Here is a 17,935-nt window from a genome sequence, read left to right on the forward strand (position 1 = left end):
ATGAAGTATGCTATGTAGAAAGCACCTTATAAATTTAAAAGTGCCATACAAAGGCAGGTGGTGGTCCTGTCCCTTTGAAAAGAAAGTTTTGACACAGGAAAGGCAATAGCCTGACTTTTCTGGAATTTTCTACAGCAAATCCCATAGGCTGGTTCCTTTGGGCAGAAAGGCACACTGGCAAGTACCTGTGAAAAACTGTCTGGGTGGGCATGGAGTGGGGAGAAGAGGGACATGGAAGTCAGGGATGGGAGGAGGGGGAGATCAGAGCCACAGCTTCATCTCCATCCCTGTCCCCCTCATTGCCAGTAATGATCTCTGTCTGGATTTGTAGGGTGCGATCTACGGCATGGCCCAGACGACCGTCGACAGGAACCTGGTGGCAGAATTGACCTCAGTCTTCTTGGACAGCCTTTTCAGCACTGACGCTATAACTCCGAGCAGCCAGATGAACGGTTCTTCGAAACCCCGCTGAGTCTGGACCCTTCGTTGCCCCGAGGGGCTCCTGGCCTTCAGAAGGTTCTGGGGGTGTGGAACAGGTCGCACACAGTTCGAACATCTGGTCTTGCTCCGTAGATCACGACGAGATGGACCACGAGACGGCTTGATCCTCAGGATTCTTGTTCCTCCTATCATCCTTTTGTGGTTTTGAATGTGGAGATCCCAAAGGAGTCCATTACCTAATTATTTTGCCCTTGCTCTCAAATGTTACCCTAGGAATCGTTTTAGCCATTTCCTTCTCTAACCTTCTAGCTTTCCACTTCACTTCATCATTGTGTGACAGCTCCGACCTGTCCTGATTCCTTAGGGAGGCTGGGGTATGGTTTATGCAATACGAGAGGGTTTTCTTTGTTCTCTCAGGCAGATGGGCGAGGCAGCTCGGAAGCATCCGTGTGACACGTGTCTCCCCGGGTGGTGTTAGGTGTACTCTAAGCACGCGGCCTTCTCGGCCCTCCTCTTTGAGTAGGTGAGTCGTCCCTCTTAGAGTCGCTTTTAGCACACCTCACTTTATTTTTCCAGGACACAGCTGGACAGGCCGCTGTTCCTGGTTTGCAGGATTGGAGTGGCCAAGCAGATCTGCTCAGTCTATCAAGGCAGGCTCTGGAACGGCCCTCTTTCGTGCTCCAGTCCCTGGTCTGATACTTGGTTGCTGCCGTCTTTGGAGATACGTGTTTGAAGTCATGCTCTCCTTGGTTTCCTATTGTTCCCCTGGATTAAGAAGAGAACGTGGTTTCTAGAGAACCCAGGACTTTCCGGCCCTCGTGCTGCCTGTCTGAATTGGCAGTGTTCGGAGCACACCTGTACCCTCTCCCAGGCTGGTGATGATTGGAAACCAGGGCCCTTTCCCTGCGTCTCTGAGTGTCAGAGCAGGATGAGTGCCCAGAGTCACATCTCTGTCGCCAGAGTTGGTGGTCCTCCCCTCCCCACCCCCCACCGTTGTAAGCCATCATGTAGGAGTATGTTCACTTGAAGGAACAGCTCAGAGCACCTTCACGAGTTGCCTTGACTTACCCTAGGTGGGTGCCAGTAGGGTGTGAGAGAGAGCCCCCATGGCAAGGAAAATTTTCTCCCCATTAGTGTGTTCGTCCTGCCTCTTTCCCTATATTCATCTCGCAAAGGTACTATGGCAGTTTAGCCTCAGGTACTGGACACTTCTCAGCCCTGGCTAGAATGAGACAAACTTGTTAGGATAGGAAAGCATGACGGCAACCGTCAGTTGCGGCCTAGGGCCTGGGATTCCTTCCTAAGACTAGTTGCTCAGGGTGGTGCAGGGACAGGACCAAACCCTGCACCCACTTCCTACCCCCTTCTCCCTTGCACGGGGCCCTGATCTAGGTGGAGCCACCGTCTTCCTCTGAAGACGACATATTGTGTGCCTTTTTCCTCACAGTGAGCAGTGGTGGGCTATTCCTGACCCAGGCCCTGGGGGAGGTGCAGCAGTCTTTGAGATTTTTGTTTGGGTAGGGGAGTACTTTAGGATGAGTCAGGAGAAAATCTCCTCTGTTCCATTACCCTTCTCAGGGATTCCTGAACCATTCAGCCTCTTGAGGCTGGTATCCTCTGGCCTCCCTCACTGGGAATGCTGGCCAGGAGAGCCAAGACGACCAGACTTCCCCCGCCCCCAGGCCTTTAGCACTGTACTTCCTCCACAATAACTGTGATTAGCTGGCTGTGTCACTGCAGGGCTGGTGTGGTATGTGTTCCTCCTGTCCATTGTGGGTTCCAGGAGAGGTTGGGGCGTGTGTGTGTGTGTGTGTGTGTGTGTGTGTGTGTGTGTGTGTGTGTTAGAGGGAGAGGCTAGGATCCTTTGGACCCGGGGGTCACGTTCTCTCCATTTACCGAACTGGTGGGCACCCCCCCAAGAGAGGAGCTCTGTGTGAACTGTCTCTTGGGTCTCCGGTGCATTCGTGGCGCTGGACAAACCACCCAGCAGGCACCACTGTGGTCTGTTAGCTGCTAAACTGGAGAAGCACATGCCCTACAGAGCAAGCTGTTGCTTCCAGTGTCTGCAGGCCCCCCTCTTCCGTGACAGCACTGCTGCCCCGGGGCAGTGGCATTTTTTAAAGGGACCTACTGTAGCCACTTTATGATCATGAGCCTTAGTTGGACTCAACACTTGTGGGCTTTCCATTCTCTGTGTATCTGTGCACATAGTAACACCTAGTCTGGCAGAGGTGGGCAGAAGTCTTCACGATGTCATGTTGCTAGCAGATGTCACATTGGCCTCTGCAGAAACCGTACTGTCTTGTTTCTACATTAAGTACTCGCGTGAATATACTGCCATGTCACTTTTAATATTACCAGTTTTATACTTGGAAAATGGTACTTGCCTCTTCTAAATCTTTTCTGTATTTAACCTCCTTCTTCCCATCTCAGTGCTCCCTTCCTAACTGCAGCAATAATATCTTAAAAAGCAATTAATTAAATGTCCCAAATCTTAACTAATGTGGATGGTTGTATTCAATGATTTGGATGCAGGTGGTTGATCCAGGGGGAGGGGGTCAGGCTGGGGCAGTTCTAGAACGGGCTGCTGGTGGGACATCGCCCCCTTGTGGTGAAATGGTTGTGTGTGGCCGCTGATACTCAGGGCCGTAGCCCTGGGCGAGAGCACCTTTGCAGGTGGCTTCTCCAAGAGTGGTGGTCATACCGGTTTTAAGGAGTTCTAGAACTTAGGTCTTTAGCTCCCCAGGACCTGGGCCCTGCCTTGTGTTTTCTGTCATCTTCATCATTACTTCTGCTGATACCTTAATGATGGATTGAGCCCTCTGAGGTGGGCCCCAGCCAGCTGGGCACTGGCTTCGAGGCCCGCATTTGATTTGGGAGTTGGTGGAACCCCTCAGAATAGCTCTGCACATGTAACCACTGGACACCTTGTTCCGTTATGAATAAGAAGTGAGCAGTCTTCCCAAAGGGTTATTCGGGTCTTGGAGGCTGTCCTTTCAGGTAGCCCAGTTTCTCAATTCCATTTGGACTTTGTCAGATTCAAGCCAAGGAATGTTGTCTTTGCTACAGTTTTCTGCCAAATGACTTGGTTTCCTGAGCACCTGGTTGCTCTGGGTAAACCCTAGAGAATAAGAGGCCAGGATATGCTTGGTTAGGGGACCTGGCCCATCCAAGAGTTGCTGTTTGAATGCTTACTCCTGCTACTTACTCTGAACCCTTTTGCCTTCCCTGTGGGTTCTTGGTAGCAACGAGCCACTTTTCACTAGACCTGGCAGTGACAGAAGTGATGATGGAGGCCGGATTTGATAGCCACCAGCTACAGCCTGGGTAAGCAAGAGTCAGCTGTTTGAAACCTTTCTTGAGTTGTGAGTCTTAATTGCCTTTTTCTTGGCCTTGCTTTTTCATAATCTCTCCTTAACATCTTCCCATATAACTTCAGTTATTTGCATGAATTTTAGAACAAACATTTATTTTGGAAAAAGTATTGCTTATAGGTTTTTGTCCCACAGAAAAGTCCTTCATATGACTGTAGTGTCCTCCAGGATGGTGTTTTCAACCCCTGACCCCTGAGTAAGCAGAGGCAGGAAGGTGACGTAACGTGTGCTCCATACTTCCATGTCTGGTGGCTTCTGTCCCCTAATCCGCAGTCATCAGATCAGAGCCCACTTAGGAAAAGTTAAGTCAGAAGTGGGGCAGACGGGAGAGCATCTGCATCTCATTGGTTTTGATATTAAGCTTTGCTAAGAACTTGCTGTTGACCTAGGTATTGTTATCTTTAGATCCTGCTAGTACCTCTTACCAACAGTATGCTGATTTCTCAGCCACCAACCTCTGTCTCTTTTCTGGCCCTTGTTGCAGGACCAACTCATCCAGGGTAACTGGGTTGTGACACCCTGTTCCAAGGGACTGTGGCATTTGCAAGTCAGCTTAGTATGCCGGCACCTTCAGGCTAGGGGGTCATAGGTGAGGGAGAAGGGCTTCCCCAAATCTTGCATAATGGCATCCGCAAAAGGACATCCATGTGGCATGCGCTGGGGAGAGAGGTTACTGTGCTCTGTGGCTCCCACTTCTCCCAGACACAGCACATTATGGGAATATTCTACCCTAGAGTCTCTAGGTTGGAGGACTGGTCTGTAGGAATTGGCTCCTTCGCTGCTCAGGTGGTAAAATAGCCCATCACCTCCTTAAGGTAGGATTTTTGTCCTCTCCCTTATGTAGTAAAAGCAAGTAATCCTTGAGGATTAGAAATCTCCCCATGGGATGGGGCACCTGGGTGGCTTCATTAAGCGTCCGACTTTGGCTCAAGTCATGATCTAGCAGTTCGTGAGTTTGAGCCCCGTGTCGGGCTCTGTGCTGACAGCTCAGAGCCTGGAACCTGCTTCAGATTCTGTTTCTCTCTCTCTCTCTGTCTCCCTCCCTCTCCCCCACCGCCCCACTCATGCTTGCTCTCAAAAATAAACATTAAAAACATTAAAAACAAATCTCCCCATGGGATCATACAGCCTAAGACTGCCTTTTTTTTTTTTTAATTTTAGTGCAAGTGTGAGTGGGGGAGGGGCAGAGAGAGAGAGAGAGAGAGAGAGAGAGAGAGAGAGAGAGAATCCCAAGCAGCCTCAAGTCAGCACAGAGCCCGACATGGGGCTTGATCCCACAAATGGTGAGAGCACGACCTGAGCCAGGATCAAGAGTTGGACACTTAACCAACTGAGCCACCCAGGCGCCCCACGCAGACTGCCTTCCTAGTCACAGGTCCCACCACGGATAAACACAGTGTCCTACACACCTTTACTTTTATTCATGGTGCCCCTCAGCCATCTCTGCCTCAAGAATTCCATTCAGGCATAATTTAAATGAAGCCTCCAGAGTCACCCTTGTCAATCGCCTCATGTTTCCTTAGCTCATTTCTTATCCTCGCCTGTAGCACTGACTTCATTCATCCTGCCTAGTGATAGTTAACTGCTTCCTGCTTAATTCCCCTACATGACCGTGAACTCCATGCAGACAGGGTGGCTTGGTCCTACTTTTCCTCCAGTGCCTTCATTGAGTAAGTGCTCTAAATGCCTCTTGACTCCAGTTTGGACTGACCTGTGGAAAACCATGTTCCAGAGCTGAGGCCGAGTGAAACAGTAGTTTTATTTGAGGCATAAAAGCACACGTGTTTCTGTCACATATGATGGGGTTGACTTTAGGGTCCTGGCTTCTAAGTTAAGACTGTGCATCTCAGACACAGCTTCTTGGGAAATGAATCAGAAAAGGAGCAAGACACAGCCTGGCAAGAAGACCATTACTGTTGTTGGGAAGTCCTACAGAAGGGGAAGATCGTACTCGATTAGCATACGTGTGCCAGAGCGCTGGGGATAAAGAGTGGTCGGCAGTGAGGCTGGCACCTCCTCTTACCACAGCAAGGACTCTCCCCTAAATGGAGGCAGCGGAGTCCACTTGGCAATTCTGGCTGTAGAACATCTCAGGGCTCCCCAGCTCCCTCCCTGGATTCCCAAATCAGTCCCTCCACTTCCCCCAAAGACTTCCACGAGGAAGGGCAGGGCCTATGTCATGGACACTGCTACTTGTTCGATGAAGCTGGCCAGGTTTATGTCCCGTTCTGAAAGGCCTGCACACTCATGGGTGCTCAGGGTGATGTGGACCTGAAACAAAACCAGTGATTAGGGCCCAGCTCATCTGCTGCCTTCGCCAAGAGCAGGAGAGGGTCACGGCTACGGGGCTCAGCCACACCAAGGATTCCAGAACAGCAGCCAGGCACTACAAACTCTCCTGGGGGCTGCCTTGCCTGCCTGAGAGTCTCTAGCAACAGTGTAAACCCGCCACTCCCACAAGGAGGGCATTGAATGACAGCGATTGTTCGGCAGGCAGGCCGATCTGTTTGCTGTGCGTGGGTATTCTTAGCTCGAGTTACTATTTCATTCCTCCACACCTCCGAGGAGGATTTAAGTCATTTGGAGCTATTAGCAACGAATACGCCCAATTCCCACAGTCTTGCCTTTTGTGGGTCTTGCCGCCTTAATGTCTCCTTACTCTCTACCTCAACCGCAAGTTCTCTCACGAGTGTTTTAATTTGCACCTTCTTTAATTTGTAGGGACACTGACTGTTTTGCAGGGGTGTTCACGTTGATTCCAGGAACGAGCTGAAAGGACCAGGAGGAGTGGACAGGCAGCCCCTGGGTGGTGAGGCCCCTAGGGAAGCCCAGGGAAGGGCCTTCAGAACAGGCTGGGCTGGACCCAGCAGGCAGGCATCGCTCACCTTGTTGTACACGTTAAACCATTCGGGGTGGTGGTCCAGTTTCTCCGCCTGTAGGGCCACCCTCGTCATGAAGCCAAAAGCCTATGTAGTGAAGTGAGACCCGAGTTAGTGCTCTGAGAGACAGAGGGCTGCTAGGCCCCTTTTCGAGCTGGGGCGAGACCTAGGTGCAGGATGGACCCGCTCCCCACAAGGAGACCCGTCCAGCTTTAGTCACCCCCCTGGCACCCTGCGGCTGGTTCTGCACCGGCGTTTGAGGCGGTCCTTCCGAAGTGGGAAGAAAGTCTGGTTCCTAGGGCCCCTACCTAACTAGGTGGAAACACCACAGAGACATTGAGTCCTGGCCAGTCTTTTGGTTATCTACTGAGATGTCTTGTTTCCTACTTGACCCGTTTCCTCTAAGGATTGTTTCTAAAAGTTCCAGGTATGGAGGGCCCAAGACCCATCTCCCCCCTCTCCAGTCCCCAAGGATGACACTCCCAAGTCATCCGGACCAGGGTAGTGTCTGAGGGTCTCGGGTAGGAGGGCTTTAAGGGAGAGAACAAGTCCTGGAATGGGACCCCATCGCCCCAGTCTCAGACGCTCTGTCCCACCCGGTGCCATACCCGATTGAAGTCTTTGAAATGGAACTGCTTGAAGATGGCATCGCGGCCTTCCAGCTCATTCCACCCCACGGCCCTCAGGTTTGGCAGCAGCTGGTCCCTCTCCTCGGCACTTAGCCTGTGTGCTTTGCCAGCCTAGGAGAGAAAATCAACAGAGGCCCAAGGGCATTTCTTTCTGCGATCCAGGAGAGTGCCCCATCCCTGGGGAAATAAATGTAGCCAGCCTGGGAGGGCTGTTCTAAAGCAATTGACAGGGAGGTGTTGAGGGTGGCGCCCTGCCCTGGAGGTGGGGCCCTGGCTCAGGCACTAATCGTTTCTTAGATTTGGACACTTCTCTCTAAGAACAGAAAATCCTGAGGTGTGATGCAAGTCCCTGGGGTTGAGCAATAGTCCCCCTCACCCCACCCCAAAGCCTGACAGATTCCCCCCTCCCCCGCCCCGCCCCGCACACACACCAAATAGGTCTCTTAAGTTAATGAGACAGATCAAGCCCAGATTCGAATGTATACCACCTTTCAGAAAAAGAGTACCCAGGATTCTCCAACCTTTTTCTGTTCTGGGCTTCATCCAGTTCACCCTATGCCAGTGCTGTTGTTACTCAAGGAAACTGAGGCCTAGAAAGGCAAAATGACCACTGTGCTCCTCCCCCCTACTTTCCCCTCAGTCCAAGAGAACACAGGCATTGTTCTCAAAGGGGTTCTGAGTCTGCCTCCTGGGGCTGGGCAGAGGAGCCAGCACCTAAAACACCTTCCAGATGACTCTTGGCCACAGCACAGTTGACATCCACTGGCCCTACCTCCCAGTGGGTATTCATCATGGTCCCATGTAAGCCTCTTGAGTCCCGGCTGCCGGGCCTAGGGGTTTCAGACTCCCACCTTCTTTTCTATTCTGTCAGCTTGGGGAGCCCGAGCCAACAGAGCTCAGTCCCAAAGTGGAAGTAACTTGGCCAAGGGCGACTGGCAAACCTTGGGCCTCATCCTATTTACCTATTGTGCAAAGTGCCCTCAAGGCAGCCCAAACTGGCACAGCCATGGGTGGAACCCTCAGAGACAGAAGGAAGCCAAGGTCAGTTCCACTCCCTAGGAGGATCCAGGCCTGGCACCAGGGATCCCAGAATCGAGACTTCTGAAAAGCACTCCCCCAGGACAGAATACAGAGTGCTAAAGGAGAAGTGAATCAATGAGATCAGGGAGAGAACGTGAGGGAGGTTAGTGTAGCTTTCCTGAGGCAGCCGGCAGCCGGCAGCCGGTAGGCGTGGGCCGAGTTGGCAGGGCCGGTTCAAGCCCCGGTCCTGCCATCCTCCAGCCAGGCGACCCTGTGGCCCTCACCTCCCTTGGCTTCAAGGGCAGAAGGGGCCAAGAACTTCCACTGTCAGATCAGCAAGAGGAGCCAGTGGGACACTTTTAGTAGACTCCACTGTTACCAAGGGCACGGCACCTGCATTTATAAAAGGAGGCTCCTGGGGCTGGCAGGCCTGATGGGCCTCTCCGGTGTGGGGGTAGATCCGGAAAAGGATTGCAGCCTCCTCGAGGTCCATCTGTCTCTGCCTCCTGAAAACACTTGTTTTCTCTGGACTGACCTGGCTTCGTCAGGCTCCTTTCCTCAGCTCTGAGAGATCTGCATCCAGCGCCCCACCCCTGCTCCCTTCCCAGAGCTGGCCCTTTCTCAGTGGCTGATAAGCCTGGTCCACGTATCCAGGCAACTGGATTAACTGATGTCAGCTCAGGCATCAGAACCCACTGCTTAGTTCTTTGGCCCAGAAATAAGTGGATGGGTACCCTTGTCCCCTGGGAGGCACCCCTTCCTCGAGAGTCTTCTGGGGACCCCCAAGTTTCACAGCCTGGGGCTGAAATGACAAGCTCCTCCCAGATCTGGGATGGGGTGGGGGGAAGGGGCAGTGTTTGCTCGGTAAATCACAGGTCAGGCCTGGCCTCTGCCTTGTGGGAGAGTGTGCTGTCGGGTTACTGATTACCCGCCCTGCCCTGCATCTTTGGGGCCTCAGTGCACCACACAATCAGCCTCACTCCCCACCGCCCCTCCCTCCAAGCCACAGCTTTCCAAATGCCCTCTCAGCTGTTACCACAGTCCCCTCTGCTCCGGAGGCTTTGGGACCACAAAGGGGCTGTTTAGTAAAGCTTCCCCAGGCTAGGCTCTCCTCCCCTGCCAGGGCCCACCTTCACCTGCCCAAGGGTGGAGGTGTTGACGCAGAGCTGAGCACAGGGCCAGGGCCCTCCTGGGGGGAAACCCAGCCTGGAGGAGGGCTGATCCTGAGCAATCAGGTCCCTATTGCTGAGCACAGTCCTGGAGCTAGGCACCAGGGGCTGGCTCTGAGGCCAGGGGGCAGCACAGGGTGCCCAGAGGGCTTGGCCGGACCCTGTGCCAAAAGTGCACGAGAGAAAGGCGGTAAACAGGCGCGCAGAACACAGAACCAGCCTCCCTCCTTCTCACACTCAGACACTCAGACGCCCCCCTTCCCTCAATACGGAAGAGGACTGGCGACCGAGGGGGAAGAGGTCTGCGGGCTCACTAGATGCCTCTCCCCACTCCCCACTGACCGCCCTGGGCCCACCGCCCAAGCCCCGCCCGCGGCAGCGAGGGGGCCGGGTTATACGGGCCTGGGAGCAGGACCGGGCCTGGGCTCCCGCCTCGCTGTCACACGGACCCGCCACCGCCCCTCTCCCGGTCTCGGCTCACCCTGGGATACTACCAGGGGTGCGGGCGGCCGCGGGGCGGAGACCCCGGCTCTCCGAGCCCGCGAGCGGCCAGCGGGCGCAGAGCTCGCAGGCACCGTACTCCACCCTCGTCGCCCCCCGCCACGCCCCCGCGGTCGGACCCTTTCCTCTCCTCCGCCCTCCCGCGCGCCCCGGCCCCCACGGGCGGCGGGCGCGCGACCCCCTCACCATGGCGGGCGCGACGCAGGTGCGGACGCGGCCGAGCGGCAGGTGGCGGCGGGGCGACAGGGCGGCGCCGGGCGCTCGGGGCAGCGGGCGGGGCGGGACCGCGAGGGCCCGCCCACCGGTAATCGTTAACTCGGCCGAGATCCGCGCTGGGCCTCTGCCCCGTTCCAGCACTTTCTTCAGGGCTCTGGTCACCGGGAGCTCAGGGACTGAGAACGTGGGGCTCTAGGCGCGGACTTCTGCGTTTGGATCGCTCTGTGCCACTTAACCAGCCCTGTCACTCTGGGCGCGAGATTACCTTTTCCTTTTTTAAAGACAACTGATTGAGGTATTGACCTACAAGAAACTGCACGTAACCAAAGGGTACAGTTTGCTGCGTTTTGAGGTATGTGTGCTCTCGTGCAAGCATCGCTGCAACCAAGTTCATGAACATATATACATCATGCCTACAAGTTTCCCCCTTTCTCAGCCATTGATCTGCTTCTGGTCACAATATGTTAGGTTGCATTTCCTAGAATTTTATGTGAATGGAAATCGTACAGTACATGCACTTGTGTCTGGCTTCTTCTCTCTCAGCATAATTACTTTGAGGTTCACCCGTGTGGTTGCGTGTATCAATAGTTTCTTCCTTTCTATGGCCAAGGAAAATTTATTTTATCGTATGATATCGTATGGACATACCACAATTTGTTCATCCGTTCTCTTGTTGATGGGATTTGGGTTGTGGGCAGTTTTTCACTATAATGAATAAAGCTGCTGTGAACATTTCCATCCAAGTCTGTATACATGCATGCTTTCATTTTTCTTGAGTAAATGTCCAGGAGTGGAATGACTAGGTCATATGGCAGACGTGTTTATAAGCTTGTTAGGAAACTGCCAGACTGCTTTCCAAAGCGGTTGTACTGTTTTACATCCCACTAGCAGTGTCTGAGAGTTCTAGTTTCCCTATGATGAGGAAAACAAAGGCAAGAGAAATGCAGCTTAAATTACGTCTGCGTACAGCTTGCAGCCCACGGATAGACACCTGAAACATGCAGAGTGTGATGTTGCTCAAGGCACTCATGGCTGCCTTACTGCATTGATGTTGTTTTATTAAAGACTAAAAGTAACCTTATCTTAATAGCAGCCAGCCCCTCAAGGTCCTGAAAGCCTTGCTTCCAAATTCCTTAGAGACTTACACTATCCCTACCCCCACTAACCTAAGAGTATATAAGCAGTCACTCCTCACAACCCTAGTGCAGCTCTTTCTGCCCCCCGGGTCCTGTCGGTCCTGTCCCTGTGCTGTAATAAAATCACCTTTTTGCACCAAAGACGTCTCAAGAATTCTTTCTTAGCTGTTTGCTCACAAACCCTCGCAGATGCACCAATGCTTATTATGGTCAATTTTTTTTTTAAGTTTATTTATTCATTTTTACAGAGAGACAGAGGGAGAGAGAGCATTTGCACGCTCATGAGCGGGGGAGGGGCAGAGAAAGAGAGAGAGAGAGAATCCCAGGCAGGCCCCAAGCTCAGCGTGGAGCCTATCCCGAGGCTCGACCTCAGGACTGCAAGATCCTGACCCGAGTCGAGATCAAGAGTTAGGCACTTAACTGACTGAGCCACGCAGGAGCCCCAGTGGTCAATGTTTTAAATTTTAGTCATTCTAATTGGTGTGTAATGGTATCTCATTGTGGTTTTCCTTTGAGTTTCTGTAATGGCTAAAGATATTGAACACCTTTTCATGTGTTTATTTGCCATTGGTAAATCTGGTGAATTGCCTGTTCAAATTTCTTGCCCTTTTTGTTTATTTGTTTGTTTGTTTGTTTTTGAGTTTGTTTTCTTACTGGGTTTTGAGGGTTCTTTATTCTGGATACGAACACTTTATCAGAGATCTGGCTTGCCATTTTTTAAAAATGTTATATATGTTTTTATTATATATATAATACAAACATGTTACGTAAACATGTACTAAACTTGTACTAATACAAGTATATGTTCATATGCCAATTCCCAGAACTAACGACAACTATTTTAATCTACCTACTTTTGTGCTTTCTTTTTAATTTTTTTCTAAGGGAATATAGTGCGTATTCAATTATTTTAAATGCTCAGTCTAATATACTAACCATATTTTTTAAAAAAATTGTTTATTTTTAAATTTACATCCATATTAGCATATAGTGCACCAATGATTTCAGGAGTAGATTCCTTAATGCCCCTCACCCATTTAGCCCATCCCCCCTCCCACAACCCCTCCAGTAACCCTCTGTTTGTTCTCCGTATTTAAGAGTTTCTTATGTTTTGTCTTATTTAAGAGTTTTTTATGTTTTTGCTTCCCTTCCCTTTTTGTTCGTCTGTTTTGTATCTTAAAGTCCTCCTATGAGTGAAGTCATATGATATTTGTCTTTCTCTAATTTCACTTAGCATAATACCCTACAGTTCCATCCACGTAATTGTAAATGGCAAGATTTCATTCTTTTTAATTGCCGAGTAATACTCCATTGTGTGTCTATATATATATATATATATATATATATATATATATACACCACATGTTCTTTATCCATTCATCTGTCAATGGACATTTGGATTTGGTTTGGGCTCTTTCCATACTTTGGCTATTGTGGATAGTGCTGCTATAAACATTGGGGTGCATGTGCCCCTTCGAAACAGCATGCCTGTATCTCTTGGGTAAATAGCTAGTAGGGCAATTGCCAGGTCGTAGGGTAGTTCTATTTTTAATTTTTTGAGGAACCTCCGTACTGTTTCCCAGAGTGGCTGCACCAGTTTGCATTCCCATCAGCAGTGCAGAAGAGATCCTCTTTCTCTGCATCCTTGCCAACATCTGTTGTTGCCTGAGTTGTTCATGTTAGCCATTCTGACAGGTGTGAGGTTGTATCTCATTGTAGTTTTGATTTGTGTTTCCATGATGATGAGTGACGTTGAGCATTTTTTCATGTGTCAGTTGGCCATCTGGATGTCTTCTTTGGAGAAGTGTCTATTCATGTCTTTTGCCCATTTCTTCACTGTATTACTTGTTTTTTGGGTGTTGAGTTTGATAAGTTCTTTATAGATTTTGGATACTAACACTTTATCTGATATGTCATTTGCAAATATCTTCTCCCATTCTGTAGGTTGCCTTTTAGTTTTGTTGATTGTTTCCTTCGCTGTGCAGAAGCTTTTTATCTTGATGAGGTCCCAATAGTTCATTTTTGCTTTTGTTTCCCTTGCCTCCAGAGATGTGTTGAGTAAGAAGTTGCTGCAGCCAAGGTCAAAGAGGTTTTTGCCTGCTTTCTCCTCAAGGATTTTGATGGCTTCCTGTCTTACATTGAGGTCTTTCATCCATTTTGAGTTTATTTTTGTGTATGGTGTAAGAAAGTGGTCCAGGCTCATTCTTCTGCATGTCGCTGTCCAGTTTTCCCAGCACCGTTTGCTGAAGAGACTGTCTTTATTCCACTGGATATTCTTTCCTGCTTTGTCAAAGATTAGTTGGCCATACATTTGTGAGTCCATTTCTGGGTTCTCTATTCTGTTCCATTGATCTGAGCGGCTGTTTTTGTGCCAGTACCGTACTGTCTTGATGAATACAGCTTTGTAATACAGCTTGAAGTCTGAGATTGTGATGCTTCCAGCTTTGGTTTTCTTTTTCAAGGTTGCTTTGGCTATTCAGGATGTTTTCTGTTCCCATACAAATTTTAGGATTGTTCTAGTTATGTGAAGAATGCTGGTGTTATTTTGATAGGTATTGCATTGAATATGTAGATTGCTTTGGGTAGTATTGATATTTTAACAATATTTCTTCTTCCTATCCAGGAGCATGGAATGTTTTTCCATTCTTTCATAAGCTTTCTATAGTTTTCAGTGTATAGATTTTTTCACCTCGTTGGTTAGATTTATTCCTAGATATTTTATAGGTTTTGGTGCAGTTGTAAATGGGATAGATTCCTTGATTTCTCTGTCGCTTCATTATTGGTGTATAGGAATGCAACCAATTTCTGTGCATTGAGTCTATATCCTGCGACTTTGCTGAAATCATGGATCAGTTCTAGGAGTTTTTTGGTGGAATTTTTTGGGTTTTCCATATAGAGTATCATGTCATCTGTGAAGAGTGAAAGTCTGACTTCCTTCTGGTCAATGTGGATGCCTTTTATTCCTTTGTGTTGTCTGATTGCTGAGGCTAGGACTTCCAATACTATGTTGAATAACAGTGACGAGAGTGGACATCCCTGTCGTGTTCCTGACCTTAGGGGGAAAGCTCTCAGGTTTTTCCCCTTTGAGGATGACATTAACATTGGGTCTTTCATATATGACTTTTATGATCTTGAGGTATGATCTTTCTATCCCTATTTTCTTGAGGGTTTTTATCAAGAAGGGATGCTATATTCTGTCAAATGCTTTCTCTGCATGTACTGAAAGGATCGTGTGGTTCTTGTCCTCTCTGTTGATGTGATGAATCATATTGATTGTTTTGCAGATATGCCAGTTTTTTTTTTAAATTTTTTTTTTTTTTCAACGTTTATTTATTTTTGGGACAGAGAGAGACACAGCATGAACGGGGGAGGGGCAGAGAGAGAGGGAGACACAGAATCGGAAACAGGCTCCAGGCTCTGAGCCATCAGCCCAGAGCCCGACGCGGGGCTCGAACTCCCGGACCGCGAGATCGTGACCTGGCTGAAGTCGGACGCTTAACCGACTGCGCCACCCAGGCGCCCCGATATGCCAGTTTTTAATTTGCGCTCCACACTGTCTTTCAAAGAGAAAATGCTCTTAATTTTGATGAATTCCAATTTATCAAATGTTTCTTTTATGGATTAGTTTTTTTGGTGCTGCAACTAAGAAATCTTTACCTAACCCAATGTCACAAAGATTTTTCTGTTTTGTTTCCTTTTTGTGATGTTTTCTCCCATGTTTTATAGTTTTTGGTTTTGCATTTAGGTCTATGATCCATTTCGAGTTGATTTTTCCTGTGCTTTGGGTTATAAATCCGAATTCACTTTTTGCATATGAATATTCAATTCTTCCTTTCCCCATGGAATTGCTTTTATACCTTTGTAAAAACTCAGTTGAAGGTATATGTGTGGTTTACTTATAACTGACCTATACGTGTGGACTCTATCCTGTTCCATTGATCTGTTTGTCCATCTTTTAAAAAAAATATTTTTTTAACATTTATTCGTTTTTGAGAGACAGAGACACTGAGTATGTGTGGGAGAGGAACAGAGAGAGAGGGAGACACTGAATCCACAGCCGGCTCCAGGCTCTGAGCTGTCAGCACAGAGCCCGACGCGCGGCTTGAACCCACAAACAGTGAGATCGTGACCTGAGCCGCAGTCGGGCGCTCAACCGACTGAGCCACCCAGGCGCCTCCCAACTGTAGGTATTTTTAATTTTTGTAAGTGGATCGCTGTGCCGTATCTCATTCGGTTTCTGCCTCCCATGTCTGCTATCTGTGTACTTGGTCTGTAGCTTCTAACTGCTGCTGAGTGTCCCAAGTTATCCTTCCTCCAGGGACGGACACGCAGGTAGCTTCCGGCTCCCTGCTCCCACCACCACCACTACCAACCACCCCCCCCCCCCGGAATGTCAGTGTGCAACACACACATAGCAAAGCAACAAAGAATGATGTCGCAGTCGGCACCTCTTCCAACCCTATGGCTCCCCGGCTTCTGGGGAGTTAGTCAGGCAGCTTAAATATCAATGTCAATATATAAATATGTAAATATATATACATATATAAATACAAATATATAAATATGTAGCCTATAAATCCAGCAATTCCCTCATGGGTACGTATCGCAAAATAGCTTCCGATGCTCTGGACAATGGCCATGCTGGTCCTTATGTCACACGCATCGTGTGAGGGTTCCTATCACACCTAAGTCTACACTGGACACTCTCCAGCTTTTTAATTTCTGCCAAGTGAATCAGTATAAGCTGGTAGCTCACTGCTTTACTTTGTGTTTTTCTGATTACTAAGGATTCTGAGCCCCTCTTCATATGTTTGTTAGCACTTGGGGCTTATGGCTTGTCAATTACCTTTTTTTTTTTATTTTAAAGATTTTTTTTTTATCTTTAAGTAATCTCTGCACCAACGTGGATCTCGAACTCACAACCCGGAGAGCAAGAGTCGCATGCTCCACAGACTGAGCCAGCCAAGCGCCCCCCCCCCCCGTAAATTACCTTTTAATAGTCTTCCCATTTTTAAAAGAGTTTACAGTGTTCTCTCTCTTTTTTTTTTTTAGTCGATTTGCAAGAGTTTATATCTAGACACTAATCGCTTTGTCCACTTTCGATATTGCAAATATGTCCTCCTGTTTGGCCATCGGCATACTAACTTCTTCCGTGGTGTCCTTTATTGGGAGAAATTTTGTGTTTTGGTGTACTAGGCTTATCTCTTTTTTTTCCTCTGCCTTATAACTTTGTGCCTTTGAAGATTTATCTGATAATTTCCCTGCCATGACAATATTCTTCCTTTTCTTTTGTTAATTCTATGGTTAGATAAATGTAAGACCTAAATGTAAAGGGTCCCCTTTTATATGCAGTGTTAGGTAGGATGTTAGCTAGTCTCCAAAGACCACATCCAATGGACCTTGACTGTCCGTGTTCATGCCTCGTGGCTTCTGCTCATCATCTGCCAGTGTGGGACTGGGGCTCTGTGGCCGTCCAGACCTTCAGATGACTTCAGCCCCAGCAGACATCTGCCTGCAGTCCCAGGTGAGACCCCAAGTAAGAACACTGCCCAGCAGAGACCAGTCAACCCATGGAGTTATGAAAACTAGTAGTACGTTTTCATTTTAAGCCACCAGATTTGGGGGTGGCTTGCCATCCAGTAATACAGGGAACAGGACACATAGATTCCCGAACAAAACTTAGTACCTGGAAGTGGAGTGCTTAAAACAAGCTGCCTGGGAATGGTGGGTGGGGAGAAGGCAGAAGGAAGGCTACAAAGACAGTAAGGAAGGTGCCCTCGCACTCAGGAGGTAGAAAGCTACAAAGAGTGTTGCTCCCACACTAACATGGGGAAGGCTGGATATACTACAAAATCATCACTTTTCTTCTGTTGGCCATGAAGCTGAGCTCTCAGGGCGAGGAGCCTGAAGTCCAAGGGAGGAATGCAGACTGGCTCTGGCACTTGGGGAGGGAGGGGGGACACACACAGCTTCCCTAACAGTGGGCAAGAAGAAATCAGCTAAAACCTTAACAAGTAGTTGGGAGCCAGGGCGCATGCTGGAATAGCAGCCCAGAAGAGCTGGGGCCACAGACTCGGGGACAGTTTGCCTTCCGAACTCCAGCAGGTGCAGAGGTGAAAGATGGGAGGGAGACCCCTCAGCGGGGCAGGGACCAGAGGGGATTGGCTGCTACTGTGGGGAAAGTGCCAAACCCCGCCCTCCTCCAGACCCTGGTCGCAAAGGAGCAAAAGCCTCAGTCACTCGGAGAGGACCCACACACTCTCACTTCCAGAGCCCAGGTAAAGACCCACCGTGGCTTTATTTCCAGCAGGAGAAAAAAAAACCCTCTGCCCCTCAGGTTTGGTGCAGGAAACTGTTCCGAGCCCGGATCCTATACCAACACTTTTAGACGTCAGCTACCTGTTGATGAGGATGTGGGCCCACTGGAGCTCTCACACATTGCCGGTGGAAATCCAAAATAATTCAGCCACTTTGGAAAGCAATTTGGCAACTTTTTATGAAGTTACACATACACTTGCCTTATAGATCGGCAATCTCACTCCAAGAGAAATGAAAATAGGTCCGTGCAAA

The 17,935-nt window shown here is 49.2% G+C and overlaps 2 protein-coding genes across 6 annotated transcripts in view; one reads left to right on the plus strand and one right to left on the minus strand.

The window, feature by feature from the left end:
- Nucleotides 1–2,939, plus strand: part of SGPL1 (sphingosine-1-phosphate lyase 1) — a 59,055-nt gene extending 56,116 nt beyond the window's left edge. For all 5 annotated transcript variants that reach the window (XM_086679907.1, XM_086679908.1, XM_086679909.1 and 2 more), the window contains one exon: nucleotides 332–2,939. In XM_086679907.1, coding sequence (XP_086536033.1) covers nucleotides 332–472 — 141 coding nt within the window. In that variant the 3' untranslated portion in view covers nucleotides 473–2,939. The remainder of the gene's footprint in view (nucleotides 1–331) is intronic.
- A 2,616-nt stretch (nucleotides 2,940–5,555) lies between these two features.
- PCBD1 (pterin-4 alpha-carbinolamine dehydratase 1) lies at nucleotides 5,556–10,117 on the minus strand. The gene is made up of 4 exons (XM_086679911.1): nucleotides 9,994–10,117; nucleotides 7,303–7,434; nucleotides 6,701–6,781; nucleotides 5,556–6,086 (listed from the first exon to the last, which is right to left on the minus strand). Exons 3-4 carry the CDS (start codon nucleotides 6,767–6,769, stop codon nucleotides 5,988–5,990), a joined length of 168 nt encoding a protein of 55 aa, XP_086536037.1. The 5' UTR covers nucleotides 6,770–6,781; nucleotides 7,303–7,434; nucleotides 9,994–10,117; the 3' UTR covers nucleotides 5,556–5,987.
- Between the last annotated feature and the right edge of the window lie 7,818 nt (nucleotides 10,118–17,935).

Source organism: Puma concolor, chromosome D2, assembly GCF_028749965.1.
Source record: "Puma concolor isolate L17-30 chromosome D2, mPumCon1.1.hap2, whole genome shotgun sequence".
Classification (NCBI taxonomy): Eukaryota; Metazoa; Chordata; class Mammalia; order Carnivora; family Felidae; genus Puma; species Puma concolor.

Excerpts from the sequence above, each read along its gene's own strand:
- PCBD1 (XM_086679911.1), bottom strand. The coding sequence starts at position 6,769 with ATGACGAGGGTGGCCCTACAGGCGGAGAAACTGGACCACCACCCCGAA. Across the intron at positions 6,087-6,700 it reads GGTTTAACGTGTACAACAAG|GTCCACATCACCCTGAGCAC; the intron begins GTGAGCGATGCC and ends GTTTTGTTTCAG.